This window comes from Dermacentor variabilis, chromosome 6 (genome assembly GCF_050947875.1).
Source record: "Dermacentor variabilis isolate Ectoservices chromosome 6, ASM5094787v1, whole genome shotgun sequence".
NCBI lineage: Eukaryota > Metazoa > Arthropoda > Arachnida > Ixodida > Ixodidae > Dermacentor > Dermacentor variabilis.
Window position 1 is genome coordinate 175,397,497 of NC_134573.1, and position 18,826 is coordinate 175,416,322.

General features: G+C 45.0%; 2 protein-coding genes across 2 annotated transcripts in view; both read left to right on the forward strand.

The window, feature by feature from the left end:
• The first annotated feature begins 78 nt into the window (after positions 1 to 78).
• On the forward strand, positions 79 to 10,329 carry LOC142586372 (uncharacterized). The gene is made up of 12 exons (XM_075697622.1): positions 79 to 337; positions 1,516 to 1,709; positions 2,225 to 2,337; positions 3,443 to 3,560; positions 5,020 to 5,178; positions 5,718 to 5,831; positions 6,428 to 6,554; positions 7,574 to 7,618; positions 7,975 to 8,016; positions 8,568 to 8,702; positions 9,519 to 9,751; positions 10,324 to 10,329. Exons 1-12 carry the CDS (start codon positions 79 to 81, stop codon positions 10,327 to 10,329), a joined length of 1,545 nt encoding a protein of 514 aa, XP_075553737.1.
• LOC142585839 (uncharacterized) overlaps positions 7,926 to 18,826 on the forward strand; it is an 85,850-nt gene continuing 74,949 nt past the window's right edge. Inside the window, exons 1-12 of the mRNA XM_075696874.1 lie at positions 7,926 to 8,016; positions 8,568 to 8,702; positions 9,519 to 9,751; positions 10,879 to 10,988; positions 11,259 to 11,370; positions 11,888 to 12,025; positions 12,558 to 12,671; positions 13,885 to 14,005; positions 14,953 to 15,015; positions 15,087 to 15,119; positions 15,200 to 15,232; positions 16,389 to 16,580. Of these exons, the coding sequence (XP_075552989.1) occupies positions 10,882 to 10,988; positions 11,259 to 11,370; positions 11,888 to 12,025; positions 12,558 to 12,671; positions 13,885 to 14,005; positions 14,953 to 15,015; positions 15,087 to 15,119; positions 15,200 to 15,232; positions 16,389 to 16,580 (913 nt within the window). The 5' untranslated portion in view covers positions 7,926 to 8,016; positions 8,568 to 8,702; positions 9,519 to 9,751; positions 10,879 to 10,881. The remainder of the gene's footprint in view (positions 8,017 to 8,567; positions 8,703 to 9,518; positions 9,752 to 10,878; positions 10,989 to 11,258; positions 11,371 to 11,887; positions 12,026 to 12,557; positions 12,672 to 13,884; positions 14,006 to 14,952; positions 15,016 to 15,086; positions 15,120 to 15,199; positions 15,233 to 16,388; positions 16,581 to 18,826) is intronic.

Genomic DNA, 18,826 nt, shown 5'->3' on the forward strand with positions numbered 1-18,826 from the left:
AATGCCTCGATTACCAATATTCTAGGTTGTGGTGTAGACTGGTGTAGAACAGGCGTGCAAAAAAAAAAAAAGAAGAAAATGTACGCTACACTGACACCTTCGGCAGTGATAAAGCTTGATGTCCAGGCCCTGCCGTTTCTTTCTTCGTGCGCGCGGTGTTCTCTCAGCCTAACTGTGCCACTTTCGATCGACGGCGAAGGAGGCAGACGGCCGCTGCTGTGCATCCTGTCGGAGCGGACCGACCATCGGCGGACCGTGTCCCGAGAGCACTGCACACATCTCGTCTACTCGCTGCGACACATGGAGTACGCCGCCGCCCTGCGATCCCTCTCCTCAGGTGCGGTATACGGCAGATGAACCCGGAAATCTGGTCCATTTCGATCATAGCTCGCCCTATATAAGCTAACTCGCATGCAACCGGTGTGCCTGATGGCGCTTATCATTTTGCATACATTGAAGTGAGCTCTTACTACTTCTGTCCAGACTAGCAGAAACTATTTTTTTTTCTTTCTAAGCTTTCGTGGCGCATTTTACATCGCAGGATAGTTCTAGTGGAAAGCTAACTCCCCACTCGGAGGTCTAAGTTAATGTCTCGAGCCGTCACTAACAGGACTGAAAGACTGTTGACGATGGTTTAAGTGATCGTCCGGAGAGAGTCGTGCTTGAAGCTTAGTAATGTGCGAGAAAGGTGAGGGGGAACTGGGGGTTCGAGTTCTAGTAACATCCACGTGGCTGTTCCCTTCATATGGCTGCTACTTAAGGTCAAGCCCCCTCTGTTACTCTCACTCTTCTCGTTCATTGCTTGCATAGCGAGGGCCTCGACTGTTGTGGGTACAGCATACGAGGAATTATTGGCCAGCTGCCTGCTCTTAAGTTCACTGTTTGGTTTAAGGGGTGTTCGATATGCACTGGTATGACCGCGATTGGCGTAGGCTAACGCTAACAGTTCTATCTTGTAAATACATACATATAAGTACCTAAGAACGCGGACTGAGTGACAGCCTTCGCCATAGCTCAAGGTTGAACTCCGCACGCGTCAAGCGAAGGCTGAGTTCGCCTCGCACTAGTGGTACTTTTATTTCCTTCAATTTCTTTAAATGCAGCGCCTTTGATGCATTTCTTCTAGTAGAGCCGTTTCTTTTAATTTTTTCTCTACTTCGCGCCGTACCATGGACTTTGTGGTAGGTGAACAGATTTCTGTCGCGTCTCGTTTCGGATCTCATTAGTAAAAGATTACGTGGTCGATATTAGTATTTAACCAAGGTGCCACATCACAAGAGCTCGTTGCTCTACACATTATAATCGCTTGTAAATAAAGCTAGAGCATGCCAGTTTTTACCAAGCTGGCGATTCGAGATGCTATGTAAAACTGGACAGCCTTCGGGATCGACCCACTTGTTCTTGTTTCTTGTCGCAATTAGCACTTTGACCCATCCACTCTTCAATTTTTTGTCTCTATTTCGTCCCAACGTGAGCCGTTTTCCGCCTGCCCACGATGGACGCGGTTTCGCGCAGCCGTGATTGAGGACTTCTCGGACGCGGACGTTCCGTTGCTGGTGGCGCTGGACGAGCGCGCGCTGGAGCGCGTTCCCAGCCACGAGCTGGCGCAGCAGACGTCGGCGCTGTTCCGCCGCTACGGGCTGCTCGGGCTGGCGCTGCTGTACGTGGCGATGCCCGTCGTCGACGCAGCGCTGCTGCCGGCGCTCGTGGTGCGATTTGCATTCGATACGATGGTGTGGCGGTTGGGGCACCCTCTCGCGCGCAGTATTGTCGATTTCTTTTTTTTTTTTGCACTGCTGCTTTTGAGCTTTTCTTTCTGCTTTTGTCGTTATTTGCTCAGACGTATCAGCATCCTACTTTAATACCGCGGAAATGTACTTTATGAACTCTTCTTTCTCTTTTATGTGATTAGGGTATTTCTGTTCTTATCGCGTGCATGCACGTGCACATACTTCCGTTATTTTATTCTTATTGTTCTTATAGCGCGCACGCACCCACGCACTTATGTGTCTGCACGTTCGTACTTTAAAGCGCAACAAAATACAATACGTAAGGACAGCGCTTGTCGTTGTCACTTTTTTCTTGTCTCCTGTGGCACTTAAATGTTTTCGTGAAGCCAGCATGCTGAACTGACTTGTAACGCACAATCGTCCTTGACTCCGGGAGATCAAATGTAATACTCTTTCGACAAAACTAAGACACCAAATTTTCTTCCTTCTTGCAGATGCTTCACACTACTTACAAGGAGGACAACCTGTGTCTTCTGTTCAGCGTTCAAGTGCTGACCGATGCTGATGACACCGCAGTCATTGTTCCAAGCATCAGACAAATCGCTAGGTAGGGCGGCCCAAGAGTAATTTGAATTCGCTGAGATTTCAAAGAATCGCCAGGTATTCCACTTTGGGCAACCAGCACTGAAATTTCGCATGCCAACGGCAGCGCAAAAACAGACAGCCTAGCGGCCATTGGACACAGTTTACAGTAGCACATGCTACGATCTTGCGTCATTTTGACGCACATGTGTCCAGCTTCTGACCTGTCTGAGCACCGAGGTACTAGAACGTAGCAATGCATGGGTTCTCGCAATTTGCGTTACCGTTTACAGGACTTCGCTGGGTGCATCAGTCTAAAGGAAGCGCGCATACTGGTGCGCGTTTGTTATGGTTAAATATCTCCTGCCATCTTCGTGGCTATACCGGACGGTGGCAGCATATTCTGGTCACATATTCAAACTACCGCAGCGCCACCTGGCCAGTGCTGGTTCTCCATTGCACCCTAGCCTTACAAAGTACACCTAGCTCGAAAATGAAGATTTTCTGAAGAAAGCTTCATTTGGAGTCCACCAGCCTATCAAAAATGAGCTTGGTTCTCTGTTTCTCTTTCTAGTGGAAGGTGACACTTCATTTTGCTTTGTTTTGTTTTTGTGCGAATAGACATTTGCGTAGTTTAGCGCACGATTGTTGTAAGTATGCGGCTTCTAAAGAAGGCTTCTGGAGTTCAACAGAATACACCTAACAGGCCGTTTTGCGGAATTCGTTCTCTGATCAAGGAGGATGCTCGCAGCAGAGAAAATTTGACTGAGTAACCGAGTGATTGGAGTTGGCAAACAGGAAGATGTTATCTGACAGCTAATGTACTATATATAGGCAATCTCATTGAGCAGCAGCGCGAAAAAGCGTTGTATATATATATATTTATATATATATATATATATATATATATATATATATATATATATATATATATATATATATATATATATATATATATATATATATATATATATATATATATATATATATAAGAGAGAGATAGAGAAAGAAAGAACATAAGTCAGGTTTTCCATCTCTCTTTCTGGAAGTTTCTTTCCGTGTAGCAGTTCAGTGCAGTGTAGTCAGGCTTTGAAAACACCTTGCCAAATAGTGTAATTTTGCTCTTCCAGATTCACCGACATGATCGTGCTCAACTCCCACTACCCGGGATTCGTCGGTCCCTGCCGGGTCATGCCCGCGTCGACACTTCACGAGGAAAGGAGGACATGCATACCAACCTTGCCCATGGTAAATCTGCGTGCGCGGACAGATTTAAGTTCAGTTTCTCGTGTGCTACCAGAAACTTCAGTAATCCGGAGAGCCTGAACGCTTGTACTCAACAAGAAAGAAGGCAGCACGGTTGCTTTCTCTCTCGTGCTCGTTTGCAATAATTTTTTTGCTGTCAAATTGGTTCAAACCGAACATGCTAGCTCATATCCAAGCAGCTCAGAAATACGGGATCAGCATGGTGACCTTGTTTTACGTATATTAAAATGTTTGAAGAGAGAAGTGTCACAAGCTTATCAGGATTGAATTCTGAGGGTTTACGTGCCAAAATCACGATCTGATTATGAGGCATGCCGTAGTGGGCGACTCCGGAATAATTTTGACCACCAGGAGATATTTAACGTGACCCCGATGGACACGCGCGTTTTTGCATTTCGCCCCCATCGAAATGCGGACGCCGCGTCCTGGATTTGATTCCGCGACTTCGTGCTTAGCAGCGCAACACCATAGCCGCTAAGCTACCGCGGCGAGTTCGCAAGGTTATCAGACCGACGATGTTTTTAGAGTCAAGAGTACCTACAGCTCGTAGGACGTCCAGTTACCGATGAAACCACCTGTGCAATTCTTTCGAATATTTGATTTATTGCAAAACGATTTAGCATTATCGGAGAAGCAGAACGCCTTTAAAAACCACTGGCGCCGTCAAGATGCATATTTAACAGCGCTGTAAGCCAAGACGACAAAATGATGAAGTCAAGAAGAAATGGATGGAGCGCGAGGTAGGAAGGAAGATACTAAACGTTTGTCCCGGCAATTATTTCTCTTTCGTCTTATTGTGTATCGCTCGATATGCATCCTAAGTTCACGTCATCAAGTAGCTTACTTTTCAGCCTTAACGGATGCAGCTGTCTGGAAACGTTACTCCTAAGTGAGTGTAATTTGCTGGCTTCTCTTCAAGAACACGCAAAAACTCCCACGGAAGAATCCATTGCTTCTTTTTTCTGGCGTTTTTAGGAGAAAAGTGTGTTGTACGGGCATTGTGAACAAGTGAATATATTCGTTGTAACACGTTTGTGAAATAAGTTCCAGCTATCGCGCCCAAATAATGTTGTCTTAAGCGACCTAATCATGTAGACTTGGATACGATGGAGAGAATATATATATATATATATATATATATATATATATATATATATATATATATATATATATATATATATATATATATATATATATATAAGCGAGGAACATCGCTGGCTGCCTCTGCTGCTTTGTGACGCTGTCGGGTGTCAGCGGGCCTCATAATCAGATCGTGGTTTTGACACGGAAGACCTCTCAGAATTTTAAATAGTCTGTATCCGAAAAATATGATATCTGCAATGTCACGGCGCTGGTCATATCGTCCGATGTTGTCTTTGTAAGTAAAAGCCAACAATGACAACGTATTCCGTACACCTTTCTTGCTTTTGCGTGCGCTCAGGACACGGCTGCTGAATGGCTGAGGCAAGTCGAAGAGCAAAACCCACAGGGGCCGTTGTTGTTCGTGTCCGTAGACATGAGAGCCTTTCGGTACCGCGTGTACCAACGCCCTGCTTTGGAGGCGTCCTGCAACCTAGAGGAGCACGTCGAATACTCGCAGGTAAATGTAGCGTAGCACTGCTGCAAACCTATAAGCCTAACCGCTCGTGCAAAAAAAAAGGTAAGTAAAATAAAGCTCGCACAAGCAACGATGCAGAAAGTATTCTTCAACGCTTAGTTTACCCAGTTGAATATGAAGAAAAGAAATCCGCTTGGGAGGTGTCCCTTCTACAATGTAGCCTTTCTTTGACAGGGCTTGCAGTTTCAGGTGTCTAAAGAAAAGAGACAAATCTGTAGGGCAGGCTTCCAACACCAGCGTTTATTTGTTTTATTTATTTTCTTTCATTAATTAGCCACCTCAGTGTCCGACAGTGAACAGTAATAGTTTTTATGTACCCCTCATATTTGTTTCTAAATCAGACGACCGCGTAAACAGAAGCCCCCTTATTTATGTTGTCTATGCTTGGCCAAAATAATGGGTTCAGCTGAGAACCTAAGATCGCCCGTCGCAACGCTATTAAGTTACAAGATTCGCAGCGCGCTAATGGTTTACATGCGGCAAGTCTCGTCACACGCAGCGTGTACGTGCTGGACTCGCAGGTCTGTAACACGACCGGCTGGAGACAGTTAGAGGTCCCCGCGACTGCGACCACCGTCAGTGCCAAGGGCAGCGAAGTTCTGTCTTTTGAGTCGCCGGAGTCGATGAAGACTGCGGTAAGAGCCGCACTGTGACATGAAGCGTTCTCTCCCCGCTGCCGGCGCTCCCATCACGCCAGTGTTGTGACAGCGAGTGCACGCGGTAATCGAGTGGAATCTATTCATGTTTGTCTCTAAAAGCGTGACACCATGCTTGTCTAGTTAGTATGCGAATGTTTAATGCATTTTATACAGCCTACAAGAAACTATGAACCTTACTTTGTGAGGTTGTCTGTTTCATGCCTATCACTATCAGTGCTTCGACTTTTGGGTGACACTGCCATTTTATTTAGCTTTTCAGTGAACCACCAATAAGTAGGAGCTAAGGCCAGTACTCTGCATCCGACAAGCGTCCCGCAGCGCCCACAGGAATCCATTTATTGATTAGCACAGTTTAATGAGCAAGACGAGTGGTAAGCGGCAACGTAATTCTCACTGTTGACTAGCCTCTGACATGGAGAGTTTTGCTTTAAACTAGAGCGAAATATTCGTGACGTCACTAATGCACACGCTAGTCATGGCTACAAATGCCAATGTTTCTGGCGGCCGTATTCTAAATTATACTTAAGCGCACTACTTCAACGCGGTGCTGAACTCGTCGATTCTTGTCTCAGGCACTGACTGTTCGGAGGGCCTCACGAAGCGGCTCCGTGGCCGTCTTCAACGCGGACTTCGAGGACTGGCGGGGAAGCTGCCACGGAAAGCCGTATCCGCGTCTGACAGCGCTGCAGCAGGCACTGGGTAAGCGGTGAGACATGTACACGGCTCCTTCCGACATTTATGGTGCCTCGTTTATTACACCACATCAATGTTCTGCAAAAACTTGAAGGAGAACAACAGAGAGGGATTTTAGAGGGTTGTAGGGTGTCCTAGAGTAAACACTCACCGGTGAGAGATGTCACTGCTCTAAAAAAACTGCTCAAGGCGGTCTGACCACTGTCGCCTAAAATGTTGAGCTTGCGCTACAACCTATAAACCAAAATAAATGGTAGGCGACACTAATCTTTGACTTAGGTGTCTCGTAGTGGCACTCGCACTTCGGTACTGGTGCTCTTCAGATTAACCTTAGGCGAACGCAATGCACCAGTCGAACTCGGAAGTCACTGTTTCTCATTAATTAGCCAGTTAAATATCATGCCACATTTTTTAGGGACGTCATTATTTCCGCTTTCTACTTTCGGATTTCCAGGAATTTGGCCAAGGTCGTGCTCACGTGGCGGGTTTCTAAAGTCTACGATTCTGTGGTTTGGTGTGTGGTAATCAGTGATTTCTAATTAATCCTAATTATTCCAGACACTTCAGTAACTCAACTTGTAACTAAGGTGATGCTCTGATATAATATATGTAATAAAACCTATAAATTTTGTACTCTACTATCTTTTCTATTTTTTCTGACTTACTTTAAATTTCCTCACCGGTCGTCTCAGGAGGTGAACCGGAAGTGCTGCGCAAGAAACAAGAGTGCAACTTAATGTTCGTGCCACTAATAAATGTTTAAAAAAGTGCCGTTGAAACGAATGATTGCTTAGATGCTTAGAAGTTGGCAGTCATTTCGTTAGCGTTTGCCTTATAAACATCGTATATTGTGCCAGATCTTCACCGAGTACTAAAAGCAATAAAAGCTGGCTCGTTATACAGTGAATTCTTACCGTAGCATATTATGTCCTTCAGTATATGTGCCCTGCTTTGAAGAACGTTCTGACTGTGTCACCAACTACTGTGTCCGATATACATTGTTCTCTTCTCTCTGTCTTTTTCAGACAGCGCCGAAATTGATCTACCAGTCACTGTTGAACAAGGAAGCGGTAAGTGCTTCTATAAGTGCATGTCTAAAGGATCTTGTTCTACTGTTAACGTCATAGCTTCACAATGCGACTCCAATGAAGGCCTTTATTCTGTCGGTGCAGCTGCTGCAGCAGGGTGTTAGATTACGTGCTAAAATTGCAATTTAATGACAATCTTTATATCAATATTTTCCTTTAGAACGTTATTTTATGACACAATGTTGCACGACAACAATTATCTTAGTAACACGTAAAAAGTCGATATGTCCCGTTCGTTTTACTTCTCCTAAACCTTCACTGTTTGGTTATGTTGATGTAGGTCCTCTTATGCCGTCTTTGTCAGACGTCTGTTTAATATCAAGCAACTTTACGTGCAGGAAACAGAAGCCGCGATTTGATCCTTGAGGACGACGAGACAGGTGAGCCCTCGATAACCAGCGTCGTTACTTCCGTTCGTTCTGTCGTGCCGCTTCGACTTGATGCTGTGGTTATCATCTCCAGAAAATGTTTCTTATCCGCGCGCTTACTGCTAGAATAATTTTGCATCCGGTCAAGAGTACACGTGGTTAACAGTACGCGTTCAATCTACCAGATACGTGTATCCACGCTTATTTCGTCATCTTTGCCGTGTACGAGTGACAACCGTCCGTCTTCGTTGCGATTGTTGACAAGAGGACCGCAGCGTCTTCGAAACGTCAACTTTCGATTTCTTATATTTTTTCTTGTTTTCACAAGTGCTTGTTTTCAGTTCTTTCGCTTTACATTGCTGCAGAATTAAAACGTGGAACATTAAACCACAATTACCGACGCGGCACGGGCGATTTCAGGTTACTTTCGTAACTGAACCGATCCGATGCAAAGCTAAATGCGATTAGCTGCAATACCTTCGGACATTTGTGAAGTTGAACGCAGTGAATTACAAACAACAATGCAATAATACTGATCGAACCTATCGGCTAACTCTTCGCAGCTATTGGGAGGCCGCTGGTGTGCGTGGTGTCCGGTGAACTGTACGACAACAGTCAAGTGCCGGACCGGCTGTGCACGCACATTGTCCACCCTGGGCTCTCCATCGACCTGAGTGAGCGGACAGTGTTCCTTTCTGGTGAGTCCTGCGCGTTTGGCTGGGTTAACTCTCCAGCCTGTTCGGTGCACTTCAGGGTTGGGAACTTCTATTATGGGAAGTTTATTCATCCTATAGCGTCATCTTCACCGCCGCGCGTCCCCGTCATGTGCCATAGTCAGCGTCGCGCACCTCGCGCGGCTTAGGGAGTCGCGAGCAACGAATAGAACGCGTTTTAGTGATCGACCATGCTCGACCGCCACAGCTGCCACTACGCTTGTCGCTTCGCCTTCGCTGTCTTGAATAAATGTAGGGACGACAGCACACTATAACGTAGGCCGTCTTCAAGTCGTCCTATATAGTCCCACCACTAACTCGGTAAGGCATTCTCTCCTTTAACCTACCTTTCCTTGTTGCTCTTTCTCTCATACTATTACTTTTTACCGAATCGGGCTTCGGCGCCAACCACGTGACTCTCGCGCCGCGCCAACTCGTCCAGATAAGGCGGGTTTGGCTGATTTTGCTAAGAGCGGCACCATCGCCGTGCCATCCCGACGCCACTACAAGGCGAGCTCCTCGCTTCTAATTGATCTGCGCGCGTACATGAGGGTTTATATGTATACCTGTAATAGCATCATTGCCGCAAAGCGGGCAGTGAAGTTGCTGCATTTCAAGGACGCCTTTGTTGCTTCATAGATTTTTCTTAAGGAATTGTTCGGTGCTCACTATTGTGGGGGATGACAGATAACAGCAGACTGAAAGTGTTAACATACACTACTCTCAAGTCAATTTCTGGACGACTGGAAACCTCTGTCAACTGAGCCACCCTCACCCTCTTATTCCTACGGCCGAGTGCAGATCGTGCCCTTAGGCTGGCCTGGTCCCTCAAGCACGCTCGCCATCTGGCGGCCCTGGTCGGCGATGGCTCGTCAACCCTCGTGGCTCACTTGGAGCGGTCGGGTCCACGTGCGGCGGCGTATGTTGCGCTGCAGGCGGCCGGCTTCCTGCGTAGGCACGCGCTACAAGGTCTCGCTCTGCTGCATTTGGCACGAACCACGATCGCGCTCGTCAAGTTCGCCCAAATCTTTCACGTGAGACCGACGTGGATTTCGTGCTCTTTATTACTATTGTGAAAAAAAGTTCATTTACAAAGAAACGGCTATACTATAGTGATCACGAGACGCACACAAAGAAGGGGCCCAGCCCCCGTGGTGGCCCAGCTGTGGCTATGCCTTTGTAGCACGACGACGTTGCGAGTTCGACTCCCGCCTGCAAGAGACACTCGTGTGATTATTCTTAGTCTCACGTTAAAGAACCTCAGGTGCCCAAACTTAATTATACGAGAAGAAAGGGGGTTAACCGAGGGGCCCGATTTTTATTAGTCATATCATAAGAAGCCAACAAACACTGACACCATGGACAACATAGGGGAAATTACTTGTGCTTAATAAATGAAATTATGTTATTCAAAATTATTAAATTTTGTTATTCAAAATTATTTTTATAAAGCGCCTCCATCTTTTTTTTTTGAATCCCCCGGTATTCTTTGCGCACGTAAGTGTTTGATTTCTTCCAATAAGCCTTAGCTGTTAGTGTAACGTCTGTGTGTTAAATTTATTGGTTTTGTGTCACACCTGTCGCCATACACTATGCCGTTGTTCAGTGCTGAGCCGCTCCCAACAATTAATTTTCATGTCGCGCTAAGTATGTGCTGAACAAAGCAATAACTTCAGTTCACTGTATTCTCAGTGAAAGTGTAATGCGAAGTGCAGTCCCAAATAATTGACAAAGATGCTAGTAATTCGTTGCTTTTGCGTGTGTGTGTGTGTACCAACATTACTTTGCGTGGAAATTTCCCACAAACATTTAGTGGAGCTTATCACTTCTGTTCTGCGTCAGGCGTTTGCGTTTCCGCTTTGACCTCGTTTACGTAAACGCATGGGGAGGTATGTTGTATTTTGCAAAATGTTTTACAGTGCGATAATAATTTAAACAATTCGATATTTCCGCGTCAAGAATGTTACCTGTACTCTGCACAAGTTACCCAGTTTGATCAACAACTGTGTGTGTACGCCCTTCGTGCTGGTAGTCGAGAGTATTGTAAAGCTCCCCGCAAGTTATAACACGTATCACTGAATTCACGCCTGTAGTTCAACTTTGCAAGTTGTCTAGCTAATGTTATGATTCGTTGCACTAATGAGCACTTCTTATCTTTCAGGCAATGCGGTCCGTGTTCCAGGCAGATCTACAAATAATGCTCAGCGTCGAAATTTTGGACATACACGTACCTTCAAAGGTGCTTACGAAACGGCTGAAGGACCTCGTAAAGTAAGCAAGTTACGTCCTCGGTCCTAAAATATTGAACCAAGATGTTCTGCACGAAAAATAATTCTTGCACATAGCACGGTTTGTCAAAAGCGCTGAATATGTATTCTACATCAAGGTAAAAAATATGAATACATTGTGTTTGGTTTGAAAAAGAAGCTCGAAGAAAGATCTTAACTTGTCGCTGACACGTTCCCGTCGTTGCGCCGTTTCTTTTGTTTAACTCTATCTTGCATGTGAAGACACTTGTCGTTTCTTATCCATTTCTGGCAGGGAAGTCGATATATTCGTTTTCGAGACCCACTTCTACCACAGCCGCGGTTACTGCCAGATGGAGCCGCCGTCGAGTTTTGAAGCGCCGAAAAAAGCGTTCACCGTTTCCATGGTGAGTGCCTATTTTACCAACGAGTTGAAACAGGATGTTCTAGTGTTGCTTAAGACCCGATGTGGTTAATTTTTCATGGTGTGGGCACTTATACTAATTGTTGCTGACAATTAGCACAGGCAAGGCCAAAACTCGTAACATTTTTTTTTCATTTGGCGCTTATATAGAGCATAACTGTAACTGGTAAAAGTGTATGAGATTGTCGTTAGAGAATAGCGCAAGTATCGAGCAGCAAGAACAAGGCACCGCCGGCAATGACAAAATTATTCACATGCGTAAGAGTGGTCTGTGAGGACATGCACGGATCATTCGTCGCGGTAAACGGACAAGAGTGTGTCAGCTGCCGGCACAGCCTGTGTTGCGAACGACGAGCATTGTGATCAGGACATTAATTTTAGGTAACGATAAGCAAAGTTTGTTAAAAGTTATCGTCGCTAGTGCTGTTTATAAAACAGCATTGGCCTCTCTTGCGCAGTAGCTTACACCATGTATCTAATTTTTCATCTCGTTTCTGCAGAGTACGGCCATGTCATGGATGGAAGCCCTAAACCAGAGCCATAGTATTTGTCTTTCAGTGAACATGGCTGTTTTGCAATTCACGTCAACTAACGATCGACCATCGTGCGAACGCAGGAGCGACGTTGGCTACAGTGAGGTAGGATTCCTGTAGAGAAGTCGTGGCAAGACTGCCGTAGCGCTCGGGCGTTGTTCGCTTTCTGTCCAGCGAAAAGAGACTTGGCACATACTTCATCGTTAAAGAACGCACTTTCTTGTTACCTTTAGGCAATCATGACGTTTGTGCTTTGGCGTATTTGTGGGTGCGGTGCCGCTTTCCAAACTATCTGGTCGTTTATTTCGTGAAGTGACAACACCACGACAGCAGTTAACTTTGGCTTTACCCGCTGGCCCGAGTGATTCTTCTTGTTGAACCGTGAATAGCTTACGGACGTACGCAGCAGCAAAAGGGCGGCAATAGTTTTGTTAAGTGCTCTCTCCCACGAATTTATGGGAATCGCGGAGGCGTCCTGGGTCTAAAGAATACAACTGTAACGAAAGGTATGCTCTTATGAGCGTTTATACTGCAGCTGGCAAATTAGCGTATATTGAGTGAAGTTTCAAGTATTAATGTCTTATTTTCTTGTACCTTAAGAAACGTATCACTTGCCTACATCTACCGTTCTTTCCAGATCTGCGACAGCAGAGATTGGAAAATTATGGCTTCCAACTCCTCCAGCTCCATGTCACGCCGCAAGGAGACTATCTGGCAGTTCTACGAAGAACCTAAGCTCCTAAAGCACAAAGTACGTTATTTTTATTGAGCGCTACACTATCCACCAATATGGGAGGAAACACTGGATTTGTGTACAAAGCCAGTAATTATTCCGCTACGCACTTAATTGTAATGAGAAAAAGTTCCATGAGCGGCATTATTTAATAGAACAACAAAATAACAAAACGTATTGATGCTCTCACTTGCAAGAATCGCTATTTGAACACATATACCATACTGGCGGAGAGTGCACGTGCTTTCTAAGTGATGCTGCATGCCTACTACTTGTGCGTATACAGAGGCACCCACTGCGTTAAGCCTAACAGCAAGTCTTCAAATCTGTCTTTTCTAATGCTGTAGTAAGGTATGCGACCGGGCTAGTTGGTGTTGATCCATCACGTTTCACAGGGTGAACTTGTACAAAGGACGGCGAAAGAGACGACAAACGGAGGCAAGCGCTGTTGACCCACTTGTAATGTGTCGCGCCTGTATCGTTATGTGTCGCGTTCGCGTGCTTTCATTTTGCACCTGTACCAAGCAGCTTACCCTAGAGGTACACATCATGTACGGTGGCTTCAGACCATTCATTGGTCTCGGGTTGAGGGTCTTCAAAATCCCGCTTTCTGAGTGTCTGAGACAAGGACGCCTGTGCCGCGAGTCCCTGTACGTCTAGATACATCGCGAAAAAAACGAGCCTCGGAGCCAAGAAGAAAAGGTGATGGGAGTTCATTGCACTCGTCGACCACACGGTGGAACAAATATGGCTACAGGCCTTGCTTCGTCTCCGTCGCAACGCGCCGATATCAAGTAAGGGACACAACGGTGTTGTCCACACCGACAGCAATGTCGACCTACCCGACTTCGTGAAAAGCAACCCCGCTTTTGGGCCTAAGTCTGCAGCTGAAAGAACAGCGCTTGTCTCAGTTTGTCGTCTCTTTCGCCGTCCTTTGTCCAAGTTCGCGTTGTCCAACGTTATGGTTCTTCTAATGCCGTCCACCTTTCATGGCTAAACGCTTTTTTTCTTGTGCGTGTATTGTTCCGGCCCACGTATGCAAGTCAGCAAATGAATTTAGCCTTTAACAGTCATGCTGGGTACATATGCGCACATATGTCGTCAATCGTGTCATCGTGGGCAATGTCGCTGCCGATCTCTTGTCGTGTCGGTTAGACCCTTGCTTTGTGTTCTGTACTGTTTACTTGAGCCGTGATTGCTCGTAAAATATGTTTCCGTTTGACGCCACCAGGTTTCCAAAGTGATAGCTCGTCAGCCCACGGCATGTGTGGTGGCGTTCAACATCGACTACGAAGACTACAAACCGGCCTGCGGAAGCACAAGCTTTCCCCGACTGGCTGCAATAGAAGAAGGTAATGGCACTGTGCATGTAGCGTCGACAGAGAAAATTGTTTTTATGTATATTGTCTACATCGAATCTTGTGTGCCAACGGGCCAAAATTATGGTGGTGGACTTCTTGCTGGTTTAACCAAGTGCGTTACGTAGTTACATAGAAATCGCGCATAATGCCGATTGAGGAGAGTTTGCGCGCTTCAGAAAGTCTTCATGTAATTGTTACTTTTTTTCCTTTTATTGATTCTAATATGTCGTGTTTATAACTCTACCTGGCGCTGCGTTGTGCTTTGTATCCATTGAGTCTATCGCCATACTGCTGGTACACAGAAGCATGCGTCACCGTCAATAGGAGAAAAAAAAACCACGGCGCAATGACAGTTGCGCCTACGTCAATCTTTTAATTTGGTGACTATGGGCTTCATTGTACGCTCATTATTATGATATTATTGGGGAGCGAACGTCTGTTTAGAGGTAGGTTGAATCAGCACGATTATGCGGATTTAATAGTGGCATGTTCACTGGCACAGGACCCTGTCTTAAGTTTCAATGAAGGCACAGGGTTTCTTGTGACGCGGAATTTTGCTGCTATAGACACAACCCGAATTTTCGTCACTCGACACGCTCGACAACACTGGAAGTTTTCCAAGACTCCCCCTTCTTCTTATGATAACCTTCATTATTAGCTTCGAATTAGGAGACACGACCGCCAAAACACCGTGCCACAGTTGACGATTGTATTTAACGTAAAATAACGTAATGAACGTAAACGCTACTTCTTACCCTGGTTAAATGATCCGCAAATGGAAAAATAAAAACAAAAGAGCCAGAAAAGTGAGTTAAAATTGAGCTAATCTGGTAGTTATTCTTATGCAAATTGATCATTGCCCAACTTTAATAGAACACTCAAAACTGAGGGAGACCATATTACTCGCTGTCTGAATGCTTGACTTTTGCCACTTGCAGCTTATAACCAGGCAGACGGGAACGTGAGTGACGTGCGTGTTCTTCAGAACAGTCCCTATAATGGTTAGTGAGGTCACACGAATAAGGTTATGCAAGTTGGGTGACTTCTTGTCTTATTCCGTTGCCCAATATAGAAAACGCCATAAAGGACATATTCCGCATGACAGGTACAGTATAACTGACGGCTCATAACCTCAAGCATAGGCCCTCCGCCGTTTTTAAAGGAGATTTCTACGCTTTTTCTCAGGCTACCTGAACTCGAGAAGGCGGTGGCCTATGGGTAACGTATTTCCATTTAGCTCTTCTATTCTATTTTATTTTATTTTCGTGTTCCGTGGCTATACCGACATCAATGCCCAGCTAAATAGAAATTGTTGAACATTTGGGGGAAGGATTGCCGAGACTATCAAAGTGAACGTATTGCAGACAAGAATGATTCGCGATATATAACGAAACCAAATGCGCATCTCAAGTGCATCGATTGTAACCATCATGTCATTAGTGCAGCGCTAACGTAAAATGGGGACAGTAGAAAAGGAAGTGCACAGGACAAGCGCTGTTGTTCTTTTCTGTTGTCCCCGCTTTCTTTCTTTTTCTTTCTTTCTTTCTTTCTTTCTTTCTTTCTTTCTTTCTTTCTTTCTTTCTTTCTTTCTTTGTCAGCACCGCACAAATGATGGGATGAATACGTATAAACCTGCTCACTTTTCGATCCCGCTGCTCACCATTGCTTAATTAGGTGCACGTCAATCTGAAACAAAAGATGTCATAATCTGAAAAAAAAAATTCTCGAATTGAGCGAATCCTGCCTTCGCGATCTTCTCTGTGTGTTCGCACGGAGGTGCATGCAAGGGCTTGGCTCTAACAGTCATTGCGCAGCACGCATTTCATATCATCCGTTCAAGATAGGGGGCGCACATACGAGCGAAGCGAGGGAACGAAGACTTATAATAGGAAGGAGTAGAAAAGGACAGAGCGAGTGAGTTCAAGATTACTGCTTCCAAGAGTTGAGATCTGTAGACGAGTGTACTTACCACAAGATAAACTCGAGTCATTCTTTATGGACTGAAATTGTTCTTTTTATCGCGTTGCCGATTAAAATTAGCTCTCATTTTGTAGTTTATACTTTTGCACTGCTGCTGTAAGAAAAATAAATAATTGTAATGATTGTTGCGTTTTTTCGTCAACTGCTTCTTACAATTTGGCTGCTATGTAAGGGCTCTGATAAAAAAACGATTTGAAGAGGCCAGATATTGCTTACACGCTTTTTTTTTCTTTACTGTGATCTTGTACTTTGTAACAGTACTGTCGTAAATACGCGGAAAGTGCGAAATGTGTGAAAGAAGAAAGGCTTTTATGTCAAAGGAGTATGGCAACAAAATAAACCTGCTGTTAAGTGCACAGTGCATTCCGATTTTTTTTTTTTTTTTTTGACGCAGGCGTGAAGCAAAACTTTGCGCCACCCAAGCCTATTTCGCACGGAAGCAACGAGTCTCACCCGAGGTCCACGCACCGGCCGTTCGTCTGTCTGGTGAGCTCCTCTTGGTCGCAGCTACACGCGCTGCCTCGTCGACATTGCACCCACTACGTGTTCGACCCTGAAGACTGGGACCACACCGGCGCAACTTCAGGTGAAGCACGCTTCGCGTCTTTACGCTCTGCCTTGGGTTTCTTTCTAATGAACTACCTGCGGAGTAGATTCAAAATTTCCAGAAACTTTGAATGGCCTGAAGAAAAATGGCTTTGCGGCTTCTTTTAAAGGAAAATTTGAAAATACACTAGCTTTAACACTGCCCACTTTAAATATCTGTAGCATGCCGATTCTGTACTCTATACAGGTAAAGAATATGAACAGGCAGTCGATATATTTTATCCGCTTGACTAGAAGTACATGATTAGGCCGATCTGTCGCAGCCATCGTTTCATCAGAACATAAACGTTTTAGAAATATAGTGTAAATGTTTCAAGACACATTCATCTACAGTAAAGCGGTAGCGCACTACGTCTTCCGTGTAGGTATCACTGCTTTCACTTGGGGGCTTCATGTGCCTCATGAAGTCCTCAGGCGAAAGCAGTGGTCCCTTTTCGGTCCTCTTTCCGAGTAAAAGTTAGTTTATAACTCACGTTCTTATTATTGGTGGCTAGATATTTTGACAAACTTTTTAGATGCTCACGAAAAAAATAGAAGGAAATGTTTTTTCCAAAATTCTTATTATTGACCATTCGCGTCTCTACTTGAAGAAAAAATGTGTTCTAGGCCTGATGAATGTCATGGGGTTACTCATACCACGTTGCATGCTGCACAGGTAATGTACTGCTCGAAAATTTCCGAGAACGACGGAAGGTCTACGGGCAGACTACCAGTACGTATTGTATCAAACGACGGGAAGCCAGTGTAAAGGTATAATTATTATACGTAACATCTGCAAGACACGCGAAAAACTGATTACCCTTTATCCGATCACCGGAATTCAAGGGTACACGCATGAAACGACAAAAAAAGGATAAAAAACAGCAAGACGACAAAAACCAACGAAAACAACTGGGCGGAAAGAACCTAGATAAAAAAAAAAAAAGGCGGCTGTAATCGCTTCTTGTCCTGCAATACATTACTGGTTCGGAATGAGTCAGCTAGACCAAAACAGAGTACTTGCATATCGCGTGCATATCGTTTGACAGCAAGCGGCCTTGGTCTCGATCTGCAGTTGTAAGAAAGACCGCCAAGTACGCACCGCCGACGCGTCATGAGCGTGGACTCTAGGGGCGCAATAGCTGTGTGAAGACGAGCCGAGTACCGGCAACGCTACGCTAGTTGAAACAGCCACATTAGAGAGGCTAACGGAATAGATCAATGTAGCGATACTTCGTCAATGCTACTGCAAGCTGGTTCCGTTGGTCACTAGGTTGGAGCGACGCCTCGCGTAATCGCCGGGACCGGTCAGTAGTGGCTGGACGCAATTTATTGGATTGATACAAAAAATTGTCGGATTATGCTGGCCTCGACTGGGTGAAACCTGGCGACATCGGGAAAACTTGAGTTGGTTGCAGCTGATTAGATAAAAATTCGTCCGCGCACTTGGCGGTAGCGATACCCAAAACCGTTTTCTTCTCTCTCTCTCTCTTTTGCGAAGGAACAGTCGATTATTTTGACTACTGATTAACTAGAGCCAGCTCTGTAGTTATCATGGTGCTTTATGAAATTAGGCAAAGTTGCATAAATACATACAGACTGAGGAAGGAATGTCGTGACGTCACTCAGCAAAGTGACGTCGTAAGTGCAAGCGCTAATGCCTTGGTGCTATACGGGCAGCTTGCCTTGGTAAAGCGGGGGAGAAAAAGTCTCAAGGCGTTAAAACACCAGAAGTAGGCCCACTCCCCATAACGCAAATCAACAAACGAGCCACCTAACAAACAAACAAACAAACAAACAAACAAACAAACAAACAAACAAACAAACAAACAAACAAACAAACAAACAAACAAACAAACAAACAAACAAACAAACAAACAAACAAACAAACAAACAAACAAACAAATAAATAAATAAATAAAACAGCATTGGCTACTTGTAGTTGCACAGATTATAACAAGATGATGCAGCATCAGTAGGTGACTAGACAAAGGCATCAAGAAAGAGAGCAAAAGTAGAACACCGTTGATTTAACCCGATCGCAATAACGATAGGTGATAGAATGCCGCAGATGGGGTGTGGCTGTTTCGGTGAGAAGTGTTGAAGGACTCTATTAACCTTCGCACCGGATCTAACTAAGGGAAATGTCATTACATATGCTCAATTTAGTTGTCGTTATTGCGTGGTACACTGAGTTGAGCAGTGGTTTGCTTTTCTAGTTTGTTTGTTGCCAATTTCACGCATCTC